Here is a 17244-nt window from a genome sequence, read left to right as displayed (position 1 = left end):
GACGAGATCCTGAGGCCCATTGTCGTGCCATTCATCTGCCGCCATCACCTCATGTTTCATGGAAGGCCCCATGTCACAAGGATCTGTACACAATTTCTGGAAGCAAATTTTTTTCCAGTTTTTTCATGCCTGCATACTTACCAGACATGTCACCCATTGAGCTTGTCTGGGATGCTCTGGATTGACGTGTACGACAGAGTGTTCAAGTTCCCGCCAATATCCAGCAACCTCGCACAGCCATTGAAGAGGAGTGGGACAACATTCCACAGGCCACAATCAACAGCCTGATCAATTCTATGTGAAGGAGATGTGACGCGCTGCATGAGGCAAATGGTGGTCACTTTTTTTTTCACACCCCTTGGCCCTTCCCAAGAGTGGTTGCCAGAAGATAACGAACCTACCTTTATGACTGTTTACATTGTTTACATGGTTTACATGGTTACATTAAGACACTGTGGAGTTGGAACGAGATATGGGTAATAAAATGTACCTCTATGCAGGGGTGGGATATGCCACTGGACTCCAAATTTGACCTTTATCCACCTTGCTCTACCGAGAAGATTTAAATACTGCTAGTTTCCCCAGAAAACAGACCTTTTCGTCCTCACGCTAACGAGCAGTAGCCACAGCAGCAAATATGGAATGGCACATCATGTTGAACAAAGGAGCTGATTAGCTGACACTGCCATTACAAACGGTGTCTTAATGTAACCATGATTGCATCCCAACCTCAGTGCAACACAGTATAAAAAATAGTAAAGGTAGGTTTGGTATCTTCTGGCACCCACTCTTGGGAAGGGCCAAGGGGACCCGCTGCCCCTGGAAGGGGACACCTTTTGGGGGCCTTGTTCAAATTAAAATAATTGCTTCATTGAAGAATGCATTGATTTCACTAATCATGTCAGATCAGTAATCACCCACATGAAAGAATAAAGGAAGGGATGTATTTCAAATTGTCCTACTGGTATTTGAACAGAGCCTTAGTTTTTACTCCTTGAGCCAATTGAAATGTCTTATTAGCCCAATAATACACAATTTATGATAGATCATATTCATCTCTGACCAATTTATATGTGTTCAATGTCCGCTGATTTTTGTTGTTGAATATCTGACCAACAGACTCAACAACAGATCCATGACAGTAGGAGGCGATATATAGGCCTACAAACCCCCTTTTTGGTTCAACAAGCGTTGAAATCGGGGTTTAAATAAAATCCTGGATAAGCGAATCCAACATCGGGGTTAGAGTCAACCATCTACATTGTATGGATTTTGGACCATTCAGCACGGGTTCCATTTGCAAAGTGATTCTACACAGAGGAGCTAGTAGTTGGCTCGCTAACTACTGTTGACGGTTGGAGTTCGGCATCTGTTTTCACCAGCGACGTTGTTCAGGGCTGTGCTTCCGCCATGTTGAAGCGGCTCTCTGCTAGCAGCAAGTTGTGACTGACTGGCTAGGACCGACTAGATAGAGTCGGGGGGGCTGCTACCGCGCTGGTGACGCAGGAAAAACACCCAAGATATGACCAAAAAACAGGCTATTCTAACAGACAGTTGAGCTTATTATGAAATTGCAGTATATAGGACACATTTATGTCATAAACCACGACACAATCGTCAAGGCTGGAGTAGTTCGTGAATAGAGAAGTCCTATCAAATTCCTGGTAAGTTGTTAGCAGCTAGTTTGCTAGCTAACTTAGCTTGCGCTCTTAACAGTGTCAACTGGTGTAGTGTGGGTATGGCAGTAACATTAGCTAGCTATTTATTTTGTTTGAAATTTTATTGTACTGAAATACATTGATACACGTCTTTAATCATTGAATAATTCAACTTGGATTGGAAACATGCTACGTTAGTTGGTTCTGGCAGAAGGTAGCTAACGTTGGCTAGCTAGTTAGCCAAGTTTACTGACTCACCCACTGTCAGAGCAGGGAAAACGTGTCTTCAATGTGGGGTTAGCTAGTTGTTTAGTGATCAAAATAGTTAACGTTGTTGAAAGCCGGGTCGATATCAGCCAGATCATGTTCGTTTGCTTACTAGTTAGTTGACGTTTAAGTTATCTAGGTAATGGCAGGCGTTTCCTCACCCTGAACCATAATGTCTGAGTTTTATTATGGTTTCAATCGTGAAATGTCGCACAGTGACATAAGATAGCTCACCAAGCCAACATTGACAAGTTAACGTTAGCTAGTACCGCATAAAATTATTTATCTATGGACTTGGTTGCGTGGCCTACTCCAAAACAACCACAGTAGCTAACGTTAGCTACATACCTACAGTTAGCTCAGCTAACTAGCTCACGTTATCGAGTTAGCTAACTAGCCCCTTCTCTGCTGAATGTAAATGTTTCTTAACGAGCAGTTCGCAATGTGTCTGTAAATCTATCCAGATATCTAGCTACCTATACGTAGCCAAGAGAACTTGCATCAACGGTTATTTAACGCTAGTTGCTCAGGCCAAAGGCCCGGAACACTGCGATTGGAAACTAGGCCTTCAAGGGGCAGTTCGCACTGCGATATGAGGTTTTCTGTAAGTCATATTAGCCGTAAAGAGTGTTGTTAGCTTCCTAATTTAGCTAGCTGTGTTTTACCAAAGTTTTCGATTTGCGTTGTTTAAAGATATGCCATTTCTGACTTCAGAATAAGATATTTATTTCCTTTATGAATCAACTCAGATCAGAGCCAACCTAACGCTAGCTAGGTAAGTTGACATGTTGATCGTGTTCTAAGTATTTTATGTGTCTAGATAGCTAGCTAGCAAAGATGAAGCAGCATAATCATGGACGTGTAGGGTCGATTGTGATATTTATTTGTATAACTTGTAAACGAGTGCGTCAACAAGCTTATCAATTACTGGTCAACGTCCTTGAAAAAGTATAGTTATACTACATATCCAGTGATTGTTTTCGTAGCTAGTGATCTTACCATAATGATGGAAGACATACATGGCTAATCAGCTAGCTAACTAGATCAGTAGCATTTTATTTATTTATTTATTTGTTACCTCCAATGTCATCATGGACATAGCTAATATCCGAGTTTGATTTCGGAGTAGACTGTCAGTTTGACCATTACTGTCTTGTCTTGGCCCATGTCATCCGTGATATAGCTGTAGTTAATGGCCCATTTCATAACATGGCATAGCCAGCAAGTGATGTTTAGAGTGCTAGCTAGCCCGACAGGCCGCAACAGCATTTCTGTGTTATTAGCCTTCCAGTGAGAGACTGAAGGATGTTGAACAGAGGATGACCACCGTGTCTAACAATGCCATTCATTATGGTTTCATTTTCAATACATAGTTACTGATTGAAATGAATGGTAATTCAATGTAGCCTACATAATGTTGTTTTGAGCTGGGCTTTCTAGGCATGGAAATATATTTTAGTAGAAGCAGTTTAATGGTATGTTTCTGACGTCAGTGGCCACCTGCAGAAAGCACAGGAAATGTTTCAGTATCCTCAAAATGTCCTTACTGGCTGGGCTGACAGCTGTGTGCTCCTGGCTCTCATTTGTGCCACTGCTTGCTGTTTGCTATACATAAGTTGCAACTTGTCACTCCTATCTTGAAGAGATAGTGCAAGATTTTGGCAACTTAGCCCTTTTTTCATCTTAGTCAGATGAACTCATGGATACTATTTTTATGTCTCTGCATGCAGATTGAAGGAAGTTGTAGGTAGTTTTGCAACCTGTTATTATCTAGCGTTGGTGTAATGACTAAATCTAAGGCAACCTCTTTTGTCTAGTGCCAATTTTAGAATTTATCCTACCATTTATACTGATCTGCATGCCAGTTATGATATATGCAGTACAACTAATTGTCTATTGAATGTCTAATTGCCCAGAAACGGGAGAATTCCATAGCTTGTTAAACAGAGGAGCTTTCTATTAGCACCACAGAGCTCAACTATAGGCCTCCCTACATTAGATGTAAAAAAATTAACTGGGCAAGTCAGTTCAGAACAAATTTTTATTTACAATGACTGCCAAACCCGGACGATTCTGGGCCAATTGTGCGCCGCCCTTTGGGACTCTCAATCACGGCCGGATGTGATACAGCCTGGATTTGAACCAGGGACTGTAGTGACGCCTCTTGCACTGAGATGCAGTGTCTTAGACTGCTCTGGAGCCCAGATGAGCAAAGCTGCACCAAGGCTCTGTCCAAGGTGTTGAATCCAGCGTGGTCTTCACTCCTTTAAAATGCATTTATAGATCTTTGTATTGTACTTAGTGATTTTTGCCATTGTTTGGTCGAATTTGTTTGGCATGCATCCTTGATGATTGTAAGCAATTCCTTTGATGTTATGCCTCTTCATGCATTATGTATATTTGCCTGAAATATGCTGTTGTGGCTAGCAGTGTTAATGCAATGGTCATTTTGATATCTGCATTTGAAGTTGTCCTTATTTTGACTTGATGGCCTGAATTTAGTGGCTTTAATATGTTTAGTGTTTTGATTTCTGCACCATATTCCTTTGCGTTTTCATCAAGATGGATTCATCATTTCCTTGTTATGTGACTCTTCCTTGCCGTTTTCAATTGCATTTATCAGACGTTTCAATTGTTTTTCTATGGAAATTTTGTTACAACACTTGGAAATGTGAGTTATACGTCTGTTAATATGTATAAATTTAACCTCATTACTTGCATTTTTGTAGAACCGTTCCATTAAAACAGGCTACAGAACTAAAAGGCTGAATAATAAATGTGATTTAAAAATAACAATTTATTGCAAAATACAAGGTTCAGTTCACAAAAACGACAGAGATTACTGTTAGGCCTACCAACAGCCCTAAACATAACTGAATGTAATAAAAATTGATTTATTTCCGTATTATCAAGTCCATATCTGCTGCTGAGAATCGTATCCTACTCAGTCTCCTGTCTCCCCAGTCTCTTATTCCAAATCCTCTGCAACACACACACATGTTCACATTACTACTTACTGAAATGTACTGCCATGAACATCACAAGCTTATATAATTTTGTATTGAACATCCCATCTTACCGATTTTTATTTTATAGTGTGATTCTTGTCTCTGCTTTCCATTGCTGAGCCACATATCTGCGCCATATTTGGAGACTTAGCTGCACACAGGCTTCCGAGTGGTCTGTTGTCAGCCGGCTGCGTGAAGGGATCGACTTAATGTGTGAAAAGATATGTTCACAAAGATATATGGATCCAAATACTGAAAGCATTACACATGCAACCTTCTGCAGACTGTCATCTTTCACTGGCAGGCTCTCCCAACAGTGGATAATGGAGGCCCCTTGGTTTCTCTGTCTTCATGTTCATTGCGCAGCGCTGTGAATTTTGATGACCAAAGGGAGGTTGCCTTGAGCTAGAACAGCTGCATTTCAGAGTCCTCGGTCCCTATCCACTGAAACACAGACAGACCCAAGTTGCTCTCCTCAAAGTTCTCTGGCTTCATCAAAAAATGTGGCATGAAAATCGGACAGAGAACTCGGACTTCAGCACCCACTTGTACAGCATCCCCATGTACTGATAGTGTGCCGCGTTGACCGCCCTTTGAGTTGCTTGAAGTAGCGGAACTTTCCAGTTTGAATATCCCGCAAGTAGACGTCTAGCTTACGTGCATGGAACAGATCCAGCACTGTCTGGCCTGCACCCTGCAGGCACAGGTTGAGCTCATTGAGGTGACCTGTTATGTCAGTGAGAAACATCCAGTTTTACAAGCCAATCCTCATCCTCAAGCTCTGGGTAGTTTTGGCCCTTTTTGTAGCCAGAAAGGCTTCAACTGTATCACACTCCACGAACCGTTCCAAAACCTTCCCTCCACTTAACCACCTGACACTGCAGTGGAGAGGCAAGTCTTTGTGGATTTGTTCAAGCTCTTCCAGCAGTGACTGACACTGTGACATATGAGCGAGCAGCAAGGGAATTTACCATTTTAATTACAGTAGCCATTACAGTACCTAAATCGGAATTTGAATTCTTGGAACACAGATTCTCTTGGTGAATGATAGTGAAATTTAACCACGGGGTGGCCAATCATATTTTCAATCAGCTTTACAAATCCTGTTTCCACACCATAGCGGGGGCACAGTTAGTTGTAATAGTGAATATGTTCTTAATACTGACACATCTCCTCAAAATGACCCGTGAAGGCTTTTTTTGCTACACCTTCCCCTTTAGTGTTACCATGTATGGGTTTTAGACAAAGCAGCTACGTACAAAGCAGCTACTTGCGTACCTGCTCTGTCACGGTATCTTGCAACAATTACCAGATGTATAATGTCATTCACATCCACACTCTCATCAAGAGCCACGCTAAACACAGGTGCATCTTTTAACTCTACAGTTTGCAACTCCTTTACCTTTTCAGCTATTTTGAGAACATGCCTTTCAACAGTTCTGGCAGACATGTACATGTCTTATCTTTGAGAAGATTGTGTCTGTTAGGCAATCCTTCAAATAAAGCCTGTCAACTACTGAGGAAAGCCTCCTTGATATATTCCCCATCAATAAATGGTTCCTTGTTTAGCAATGCACTGCACAATTTTTTTTAAATATATTTTTTTACTTTTAACACAGTGCCTTGCTTTTCTTACCTGGGCACGGACCTCTTGATTCCTTCTAACTGGTCCGCATGTCTCGTTTCAAAATGCAATGTGCACTTGATGTCTGACAAACAGCAGTTTTACAACAGAGAGCAAACAGCCTGGCCCTGAAGTAAAAGGAATCGGAGGCAATAAATGAGCGGACGTTTGCCTTATTTTTCTATGCTGATGACATTTTGTGCCCTGAACTTAAATTTAAAAAAATTAAATAAAGCTTTGCTAGCTGTTAGCCATGTGAAAACTATTCTCATCTTCAGTGCCACCTATATCATTTAATTATTTGTATTATTTGGGGAGGTGGGATGGGGTGACTTGCCAAGCATTGGCGTGCCAAGGCAAATTCCCTCGTGTGCCTTATGTTGCTGACCCCTGGTCTACAGGAACAGCCAACATGCTAGTTGTTCCCATGACTGGAAGTCAACATGAACTGTTCCCATAGACTTCCAGTCATTGCGCTAACCCTAGTTAGCAATTGCTTTAACACTAGTTGGCAACTTAGAACTGTAAAAATACATTGTATCCATGAGTTAATCTGACTCTGGGTAAATTGAAAAAAAGGACTGAAATGCCAAAATCTCACACTGTCCCTTTTAAAGGGTGTCTTGGCAGAAAATGTACAGAAAAATGTAAATATATATTTTTGGGGGATGTTGACAATGACTTAGCAGGGGTGGCCTTTATGAAGGAAATATCATGTTAGAATACATGATCAAACCCTCATGTTCCAATACTTGTGTGGATTGGATTTCCAGTCTAATTGTCTATCTTTGCCAGGCAGGACTGGTGTCGTCCCTGTGTTCAGGAGGATGCAACATACTGGACTTTGCAGATCGAAATGCCATGAATAGATAATCAGACATGATTCAGTATTTGACATGTCAAAGAAAGGCATGTCTGTCTATTCTAATCAATATATTTATATTTGAGTTGTGCCAGACTGAGCACTAGCCAGTGCCCAGGCTTCCAGCTGGGCGGAGAGGACCGAGAGAGTAAACAATACTCATCATTATGGCTCATGGCCTTATGTGTCCTCTGGAGCTGTGGCTGGCCTTTGTTGGCTCATACAGGGTCAGTGTGTGTGGTTATAAACCAGATTGTACGGTCCAGCTGGAGGGAGAATAAAAGTTATGGGGATAACTTTATCATAGACATTCTATGAAGTTGAAGCTATGTCTTTCTGTAGGCTGGTTTATTGAAATTATATTTGTCTGCAGTTTGGCTTCATTTTTGAGGAAGTTTTATTTTGATTTGCGAAGTGGTTGAACAGGTCTCCCAAAGACAGAGAAAAAAGGCATCTCGTCCAGACGTTCTGTGCTGGTCTGGAACAGAATTGTAAAGGGGTCATTCCGTGTCATTTCAGCAGAAATCGTTTCTGTAGTCAGAAACATAAGATTAGCATTCCTGAAATATGAAATATAATTTGATCTCTGAGAAATGAAGCTAATTGATTACACCTAAATTGGCCATTTTAAATGCATAGGGTTCCTATAACCTTCAGTAAATATATAGCACCCAACATCTGATTTCGACCATAATTATGAAGAACCCAATAAAATGGTAAAAAGCCAACATCACCCCACCCCAATAACCAGTATACTGTATCAGCTCTCTGTCTGACAAGTAGTATAGAGCTGCTGCTTGGAGTATTGCTTCTTCAACCTTTAACGCATTCCCTTTGAATCTGGTGATGGTTTTTGTCCTCTTCAGAGAGATTTGACATTGAAGTCGCTTGTAATATTTAACCATAAAATAGTCAAAATATCAAGTTTTGCCCACTAGATGCCACTTTTCCTGCTACTGCCACCACACCCTTTTATTCATTTTAATGGTGTCTTGTGTTTTATTACATTAATCCCAAAAAAGGCCCAAACACACACTGTGTAGTGTTTCGCAATGGTGTTGGGTTTAATGGAAAATATCACTAACCACAGTACGTATAGAGACGTTTTCTAATAATTTTATTGAAAAACACATTGTATTTTATTAGGGTTGTCACATTTTTTTGTCACTGGTCCATTTCTCTATCAATTTTGTGCTTGTAGGAAAATACTTTCACCATACGGATAGCCCTCTCAGAGCTGCCATTTTTTGGGGGGACTATTCAATGAGTCTTGGGTTGATGCATTAGGTTGCTAAGAGAAATACAAACTGAATTGCGTCCTTGGAGGACTTGCTTGACCACACAATCTATTTTCATCATGAGCAAAAACTGTTGGTTTTCTACCCAAAGTTGCAAAGAAAATTATGTGATCCATTGAATAAACATGAGACCAGCAAAATGTATAAAAGGGTGTGTTGGCAGTAGCAGGGACAGCAGCATTGGTGGGCAAAACTTGGTACTTTCAGACTAATTTATGGTAAAAACTGCAAGTGACTTCAATGTCAAATCTCTCTGAACAAGAGACAAAAAATCATCACCAGATTCAAAGGAATGCATTACAAAGGTTGAAAAAGCAATACTCCAAGCAGCAGCTCCATTGCAGGCGTGAGGTAGCCTAGTGTTTAGAGCGTTGGACTAGTAACAGAAAGGTTGCAAGATCAAATCCCCGAGCTGACAAGGTAAAAAATCTGTCATTCTGCCCCAGAACAAGGCAGTTAACCCACTGTTCCTAGGCCGTCATTGAAAATAAGAATTTGTTCTTAACTGACTAGTTAAATAAAGGTAAAATAAAAATACTACTTGATCTTGACATCTAGCCACTTAGCTCTATCAAGTTAGCAAACCAAATGCATAGCTGGATCCCTGAGCTGGATAGAAATACCCCGGTATATGGTATTTTTCGCCCTGGCCTAACTCACTGTAGCATGCATATCAATACACACAACTATCTAGGTCAAATAGGGGAGAGGCGTTGTGCAGTTAATGTTGGCTTTATCAGTTTTTTTAAACCAGGTTTGCTTTTCATTTGAGCAATATGAGATGGAACAGATATAATGCTGTATACTTTCTTGAATTTGTTCTGGATTTGGAGACTGTGAAAAGACCCCTGGTGGCATGTCTGGTGGGTTAAGAGTGTGTGTCAGGACTGTGTGTAAATTGACTATGCAAACATTTTTGGATTTTCAACACAATGTATCTTATAAAAAGAACCAATGCAGTCAGTCAATCCTATACATTTTAAACGACCAATTATATTTAAACAAAATAATGTTTCAGGAATGCCATTCTTATATTTCTAACTACAGGAACTATCTGAGATGGTGGGTGTAAATCCTCTTACTTGTGCTTTTTGAGGTGGAATGACTTGAAGAGTGAGCGTGAAAGGGATGAAAGACCCCCGGCTTCCTGGCCAACCAATCCCATGGTTACTTAAGGAAATCCTTTCCTCTCTTGTCTGAAACTCAGAAAGACAAGTTGTCTTTGCTGTATGGTGTCCAGAGTTCAAATACTACAACACCATGTGCACCACCATCACTTTAGGCCTACATGTCTAGAATAAGACCCAACTAGAAATTATGTATGACTCATTTCCAGAATATGTGGTTTTGTAGAATAATTTACAAGTTTTCCTCTGGTCAGGGTTTATGGCAGTAGGAAAAGCAGGCAGCAAGTTCAGTATGTCACACATTTCCATTACATACAGTGCATTCAGAAAGTATTCATACCCCTTGACCTTTCCCACAAAGGTCTGAAATTGTGTTTAAGTTTTGCAGTTTTGTTTTTGCTTTGTTCTTATGGGGTATTGTGTATTGATTGTTACATTACTGCCTTATTCTATACATAATTTGGAAAAAGTAAAGGGTTCTGAATACTTTCCAAATGCACTGTATGAACTTCAGTCTTCTCCCAATCTAATCTAGGCCTAAATGTTTTCATATGATATCAGCATCAGGCTTTTATTTTATTTACACATAACAAAAATATAAACGCTCTGGTTTCATGAGCTGATGTAAAAAATCCCAGAAATGTTCAATATGCGCAAAAAACTTTTTTCTCTTGAATGTTGTGCACATTTGTTTGCATAACTGTTAGTGAGCAGTTCTCCTTTGCCAAGATAATCCATCCACCTGACAGGTGTGGCATATCAAGAAGCTGATTAAACAGCATGATCATTACACAGGTGCACCTTGTGCTGGAGACAATTAAAGGCCATTGTAAAATGTGCAGTTTTGTCATACAACACACACACTGCCACATTTGTCTCAAGTTGAGGGAACGTGAAATTGGCATGCAGACTGCAGGAATGTCCATCAGAGCTGTTGCCAGAGAATGTAATGTTAATTTCTCAACCATAAGCCCCCTTGTTTTATAGAATTTCGAAGTACGTGCAACCAGCCTCACAACCGCAGAGCATGTGTATAGTGTCGTGTGGGCGAGCGGTTTGCAGATGTCAAAGTTGTGAACAGAATGCCCCAGGGTGGCGGTGGTGTTATGGTATGGGCAGGCATAAGCTACGGACAACATACACAATTGCATTTTATCAATGGCAATTTGAATGCACAGCGATACCGTGATGAGATCCTGGCCCATTGTCATGTCATTCATCCACCACCTTCAACTTATGTTTCAGCATTATAATGCACAGCTCCATGTCTCAAGGTTCTGTACACAAAAATTATTGGAAGCTGAAAATCTCCCAGTTCCATGGCCTGCATACTCACCCGACATGTCACCAATTGAGCAAGTTTGGGATGCTCTGGATCGTTGTGTTCCAGTTCCCGCCAATATCCAGTAACTTAGCACAGCCGTTGAAGAGGAGTGGCACAACATTCCACTGGCCACAATCAACAGACTGATCAACTCTATGCGAGGATGTCACACTGTATGAGGCAAATGGTCACACCAGATACTGACTGGTTTTCTGATCCACGCACCTACTTAAAAAAAAAGTTATCTGTGACCAACAGATGCATATCTGTATTATTTTCCATAGATTAAGGCCCCTATGAATTTCAATTGAAAGATTTCTTATATATGAACTGTAACTGAAATTGTTGCTTTTATTTTTCGACAATATTTTTGAGTGCTTAGGCCTAGGCTATTCCTTTGTTTTCCTTCTGATCTCAATCGGATGAATATTAAACTGAGGATTGGATTTTTTTTCTGAACAATGGCTTTTGTTGCTGCTCAATCTAAAACATTAGGAGAGGTCTGTCTGGATGGCCAATGCTATGGGATTTTGGAGGAGAATACTGAGTGCAGTGGTCTTGTAGGAATAACCCTTTGGCTGCGTTTAGACAGGCAGCCCAATTCTGATATTCTTTCCACCTAATTGGTATTGATCAGTCAGATTTTTTCACCTAATATATTTTTCAGAGCTGATCTGATTGGTCAAAATACCAATTTAGTGAAAAAAATATCAGATCAGAATTGGGCTACCTGTCTAAATGAGTCTTGCACGCTAAGCACACATTGTAAGAGTTTCCATCGTGTGGCTTTTGGTCACTAAGTGGTTTATTCCTTGTTCAGTGATTATTCCAAGTGGAGTGTAAGGCGACTATATTGAATGAATGGTTTTGCGTGATATTCCAGATGCCTTTATCACAATAATCATTTTTATGAGCATTTATGTCCGTTTGCTCTCATGTTGTCTTTTTGGTTTTGTCTCCTATCCTCCTAGTGTGCTGTTTGCACCTTCCCATTTACATCAGAGATCTGTATATTATAGCAAGATGCTCATGTCTCCACCGTAACAATGGGAGTCATTGTCCCAAAGGTGGGAAAAGGCAGGCAAGAAGTTTAGGTCCAAAATAAGCAAACGTATTGGGCTTTTCTTGGCGAGCGTGAAACCTCTCACTTTGCCTCTTCCTCTCTGTTTGCACACACACACCATGCCCCTCCCCCTGCCACTCACACAACAAAGATGAGAGATCACTACTTCTTCTCTGAAAAGTGGTTTCAACTCGCTATTTGCATTTGAGGTTTGGTCCAACAGAATCAGCTATTTTCAGGTCTCCAGAGATGTTAGATCGGGTTCAAGTCCGGACTCTGGCTGGGCCACTCAAGGACATTGAGACTTATACCAAAGCCACTCCTGCAATGTCTTGGCTGTTTGCTTTTGGTCATTGTCCTGTTGGACCCCAGTCTGTGGTCCTGAGCACTCTGGAGCAGGTTTTCATCAAGGATCTCTTTGTACTTTTCTCCGTTCATCTTTCCCTCGATCCTGACTAGTCTCCCAGTCCCTACTGCTGAAAAACATCCCCACAGCATGATGCTGCCACCACCATGCTTCACTGTAAGGATGGTGCCAGGTTTCCTCCAGACGTGACGCTTGGCATTCTGGCCAAAGAGTTCAATCTCGGTTTCATCAGACCAGAGAATCTTGTTTCTCATGGTCTGAGAGACCTTTCAGGTGCCCTTTGGCAAACTCCAAGCAGGCTGTCGTGACATACTGAGGAGTGGCTTCCGTCTGGCCACTCTACCATAAAGGCCTGATTGGTGGAGTGGTGCAGAGATGGTTGTCCTTCTGGAAGGTTCTCCCATCTTCACAGAGGAGCTCTGTCAGTAACCATCCTCCCTGACCAAGGCTTTCAAACCGATTGCTCAGTTTGGCCAGTTGGCCAGCTCTAGGAAGCGTCTTGGTGGTTCCAAACTTCTTCCATTAAATTTTTGCTGTGAAAAATCTCAAGGTTGATCAACAGAAACAGGATTCACCTGAGCTCAATTTCAAATCTCATTGCAAAGGGTCTGAATAGTTATATAAATATGGTATTTAAATTCTAAAAACCTGTTTTTGCTTTCTGATTATGGGATATTGTGTGTAGATTGAGGAAAAAATGTAATTTGATACATTTTAGAATAAGGCTGCAACATAACAAAATGTGGTAAAATGGAAGGGGTCTGGATACTTTCCAAATGCACTGTGGACACCGAAACACACAGAGACATTATTTTACTGTAGTAGAGGAGAAGTGATCTTTTCTAATGATACCCTTTTTATGTTTCAACTACACAAATTATGCGCAGAGCAGACACTGCTAAAATGTGAATATCAATGAACAATGATTCTGGAAAATGAATGTTCAGTTTGTTGCGTCACGTTCTGCTTGGAGCATTTTAGCCATAGACTGTTATACTAGCTGTCTAGTCTGTTTTATAAATGTGCAATAAGCATGAAACATTTATATAAGGATTTTTGCAACTCATTCTCATTCTGGGAAATATACACTGAGTATACCAAACATTAGGAACTTAATGTTCTTAATGTTTTGTGCACTCAGGTAGCCCACTTGATTCCAACATCTGAACAATGTGGACAGGGTCATAGGTGACATAACAGCACTATGAAACACAGGCAATTCCATCTTGCTAATGATCCACTTGACTATTAATAGTTTTTCTTGCTGGCATGTCGGTTATGCTGCGTGCATGATGATCGTTATACTGTCTGAATGAGCACGTTTATATAACACTAGGGCTGTTATGGAATTTTGGGTAATGATTAATTGTCATAGAAATGTTATTTATAAAAAAATTATAAAATGTTTTACTTGAAATGCATCTTTGAAATTTGGATGTGACATACAGTACCTAATAAATACAACCAGCCTTGGTGGCGAAAAATGAATGTTGAAAAATGAATGATTTTCGCCTGGAACTTTTGACCAAAGTGTTATTCTGCATGTAAAATGATTACCATCTTTACCCAATTCATGTGTTATAATAAATTAAACATCGAAATGCTGTTAGATAAACTATATTTACTTAAATATGAAGTTGAATCCCCTTTCTCCTGAAATGAATGACAGTATGACGATTATGTTTTTTGTTTTGTTTGTTCACGGTTGTTATCCATAATTGTCGGCTACAAGATTTATACGATAATTGTGCCATCCCTAGGTAACACTCCACTCCATTGTAGTCATATAGTAAGACTTGAACCACAACTGTTTGTCTTGTTCTCTTGCTTGTTTGTGTAAAATAGCTTACAACTTTGCTTGCGAACAAAATGAGGGACTAAAATGTGCACTTGTAGATTTCCTTATGCAATAGTAGTGGCATTTCCACTACTAACCTTAATTGGATCCATGCGGTACGAGCAGTCAGAGGTCTTCTAGGCTTCTTCCTCTCCAGAGTCAGGCCAATGGTGTCAATGTCATGCTGTTTTAACCGGAGATGCTGCTGCCTGCTCTCTCCGACTTCACTACAGCCCTTGATACGTGCTAGTTCTCAGCCTCACTGATGAACAGAGAGATTATTTCCATCTGTTGAGGATTGTTATCTTTCCCACTGTCTTACCCCTCTTTGTTGCTAGCAATATCATTGTAGGAAATTATCTACATTTTATATTAACCTCTGACAAACATTTGATTCCACTGCCTGGCTAGCTATGTCTGGGTGTTTGCACGAAACAAGACCAGGCCAGAATGCTAGAAAAGTAGGATTTGCAAAGATGTCTAGTGGTGCTAACAAGTACTGGATTGGCAGCTAGGTCATATTATGCTTCACTAATGGTCATACTGACAACCTGGCCAATCCATGCCAAGCTCTCAGCTTATCTGACTGGAAATGATACACCCAGACTCAGGAGCAGCCCAGCCATAGACGGTGCATGCTTAACAGGTTTCTCTGTACCGTTCCCTCTTATCACGTCAGCGCTCTAGCGTTTATCTCTTACTTCCGCACATTGTCTCTACAACAAAGCTTCCAAACTGCAAAAATGGAACCCAATCAAGCAAATGTCGGGGGAAAATACAAAAGTTTGTTCCCTTCCAATCTGATGGGACCCAGAGAACCATTCAGAATTGAAACCTGCTCGTCTTCACATTTCTAATTCGGTGTATGTTTATTGTTTTGCTTACCAAAAACTTGATCAGGCTCACCTGACAAAGTTGGTCACTGAGACCCCCAAACAAGCTAGTTGTAGTTCGATTTGACAACGCATAATGGCCTTAAAAAAAAGAAACGGACCTTGTATATAACACACAAACGGACCTTAAACGGAGATGTGATCCCATTGATTGAATGGACCCATGAAATCTCTCCTATCGTGTTTGTACTTTTTTGTGAGTGAGCCCACCATGCAGTATTTTGTCTACAGACAACAAAACCCATACACCTTATAACCCTCTTCTCTCCAGGTTATGCAATGGTCTCAGCGGTCCGTCCAGATCTCCAGGTGGTTCTGTCCCTCTCTCTCGTACCACGGCCGCTGCTCTCCTCCCTCTGCTCTGCCTCTGAGGTTGCTGAGGCGCCTCCTGTGATTTCCCTCCTGGCCAGTGCTCCCTAAAAGAGGCCAAGATTGCCAAGATCTGCCCCGTAGCGAGCATGACGGCCACCACGCGTGGCTCTCCTGTTGGGGGAAACGACAACCAGGCAGGCCAGGCGCCCGACGCTCAGAGTCAGAGCCAGCCCCCGCTGCCACAGAACCAGGTCAGAAGCCTCTCTGTCCCATCCTCTTCTTTAATTTCTGACTTTCACCTCAACATCCTGTTTTTGACTTGTGCTCTCTTCTAGTCCTCTTTCTCTTTTCTACCTCTACTCTGCCCCATCCTCTTCTAGTCCTCTTTCTCTTTTCTACCTCTACTCTGCCCCGTCCTCTTCTAGTCCTCTTTCCCTTTTCTACCTCTACTCTGCCCCATCCTCTTCTAGTCCTCTTTCCCTTTTCTACCTCTACTCTGCCCCGTCCTCTTCTAGTCCTCTTTCCCTTTTCTACCTCTACTCTGCCCCGTCCTCTTCTAGTCCTCTCACTTCTTTATGTCTCAACATCCTCTTCTATCTCTCGCCTTTCACTCTCCCCTCTTCACCTTTCCTCTCTGCCGTTCGTTGCCCCCATCCTCTCCTCCTGCTCCTCTTTGTGCTAAAGCACATAGCATGACATGAACGTCCTCCTCGTGCCCTGTGGGGCATAAAGCTGTCCTGATTCATTTAACGGTAACTATAAATCAAACCTGTATTGGCCTCTGAAACCATAACACAAGTTGTGTGTTTGATGGATGCTGTTTTGGTGTATTGTTTAGACTTGAGTGTTGTTCTGTTACAAATACTGCACCAGTGGCCCACATTGTTACAGCAGCAGCACAGAGACGCATCTAATTGAATCAAACTGTGGGGGGTGACAGTCAGTGCTCACACCTAGGCACACAAGGAGAAAAAAAAGAAGGCAGGGAGACTTGGAAGGAGAAGGTAGGAATCAACGAACACAAGCCCCAGAGTAATAGATAAAGACAGAGTGTGTGGGATAGGGATGAGTAGCACCCAGACGTGAGAGGCAAGCTGGCTATGTAGGTCAACCAAGCAGAAAGAGCCTTCTCCACACACCCCCACATTTCCCAAGTTCTGCAGCTCCGCTACCCGCATCAGACACACACACTTGCTGCTACCACTGCTGCTCATACATACGAACAGTCATTAACATATGTCAGACACACACACACAGTTCTTGAAGACATGATTGGAATAAAGAATAATTTATCTGTGGATTTTCACAGCCTTAAGATTCAAGAGACATGCTGCATTTTCCTTAACAACTGCATATGCCACATTAATATATTACACACACACACACACACACACACTGACATGGTGTCAAGTATTTTCCATGCCTCCCCTAGTGTGTGTGCAATGTGCATTTTGTGCACGCTTGTGTATAATGTTGTTTGTACCTCAAGGTTTGGCTAATTGGCTTTAGCTTAGGCTACATTAGGAAAACAAAACACATGGGTATGTTTCAGGGAGATGGAGTTCTATAGCTGATCATTTTTATCCTACAGTGCTTCTGTTTGT

The 17244-nt window shown here is 41.4% G+C and overlaps 1 protein-coding gene across 7 annotated transcripts in view; it reads left to right on the top strand.

Moving 5' to 3' along the window:
• Nucleotides 1-1180: 1180 nt before the first annotated feature.
• Nucleotides 1181-17244, top strand: part of LOC109871045 (ubiquitin specific peptidase 9 X-linked) — an 83063-nt gene continuing 66999 nt past the window's right edge. For 6 of the 7 annotated variants that reach the window (XM_031805940.1, XM_031805939.1, XM_031805938.1 and 3 more), the window contains exons 1-2: nucleotides 1182-1664; nucleotides 15600-15891. In XM_031805940.1, coding sequence (XP_031661800.1) covers nucleotides 15787-15891 — 105 coding nt within the window. In that variant the 5' untranslated portion in view covers nucleotides 1182-1664; nucleotides 15600-15786. Of the gene's footprint in view, nucleotides 1665-15599; nucleotides 15892-17244 lie in introns of all 7 variants that reach the window. The other variant, XM_031805936.1, reaches the window with a different exon arrangement.

Source organism: Oncorhynchus kisutch, linkage group LG26 (genome assembly GCF_002021735.2).
Source record: "Oncorhynchus kisutch isolate 150728-3 linkage group LG26, Okis_V2, whole genome shotgun sequence".
Lineage (NCBI taxonomy): Eukaryota > Metazoa > Chordata > Actinopteri > Salmoniformes > Salmonidae > Oncorhynchus > Oncorhynchus kisutch.
Note: the sequence above shows the minus strand (reverse complement) of the source record. Positions and strands in the feature narration are given on the sequence as shown.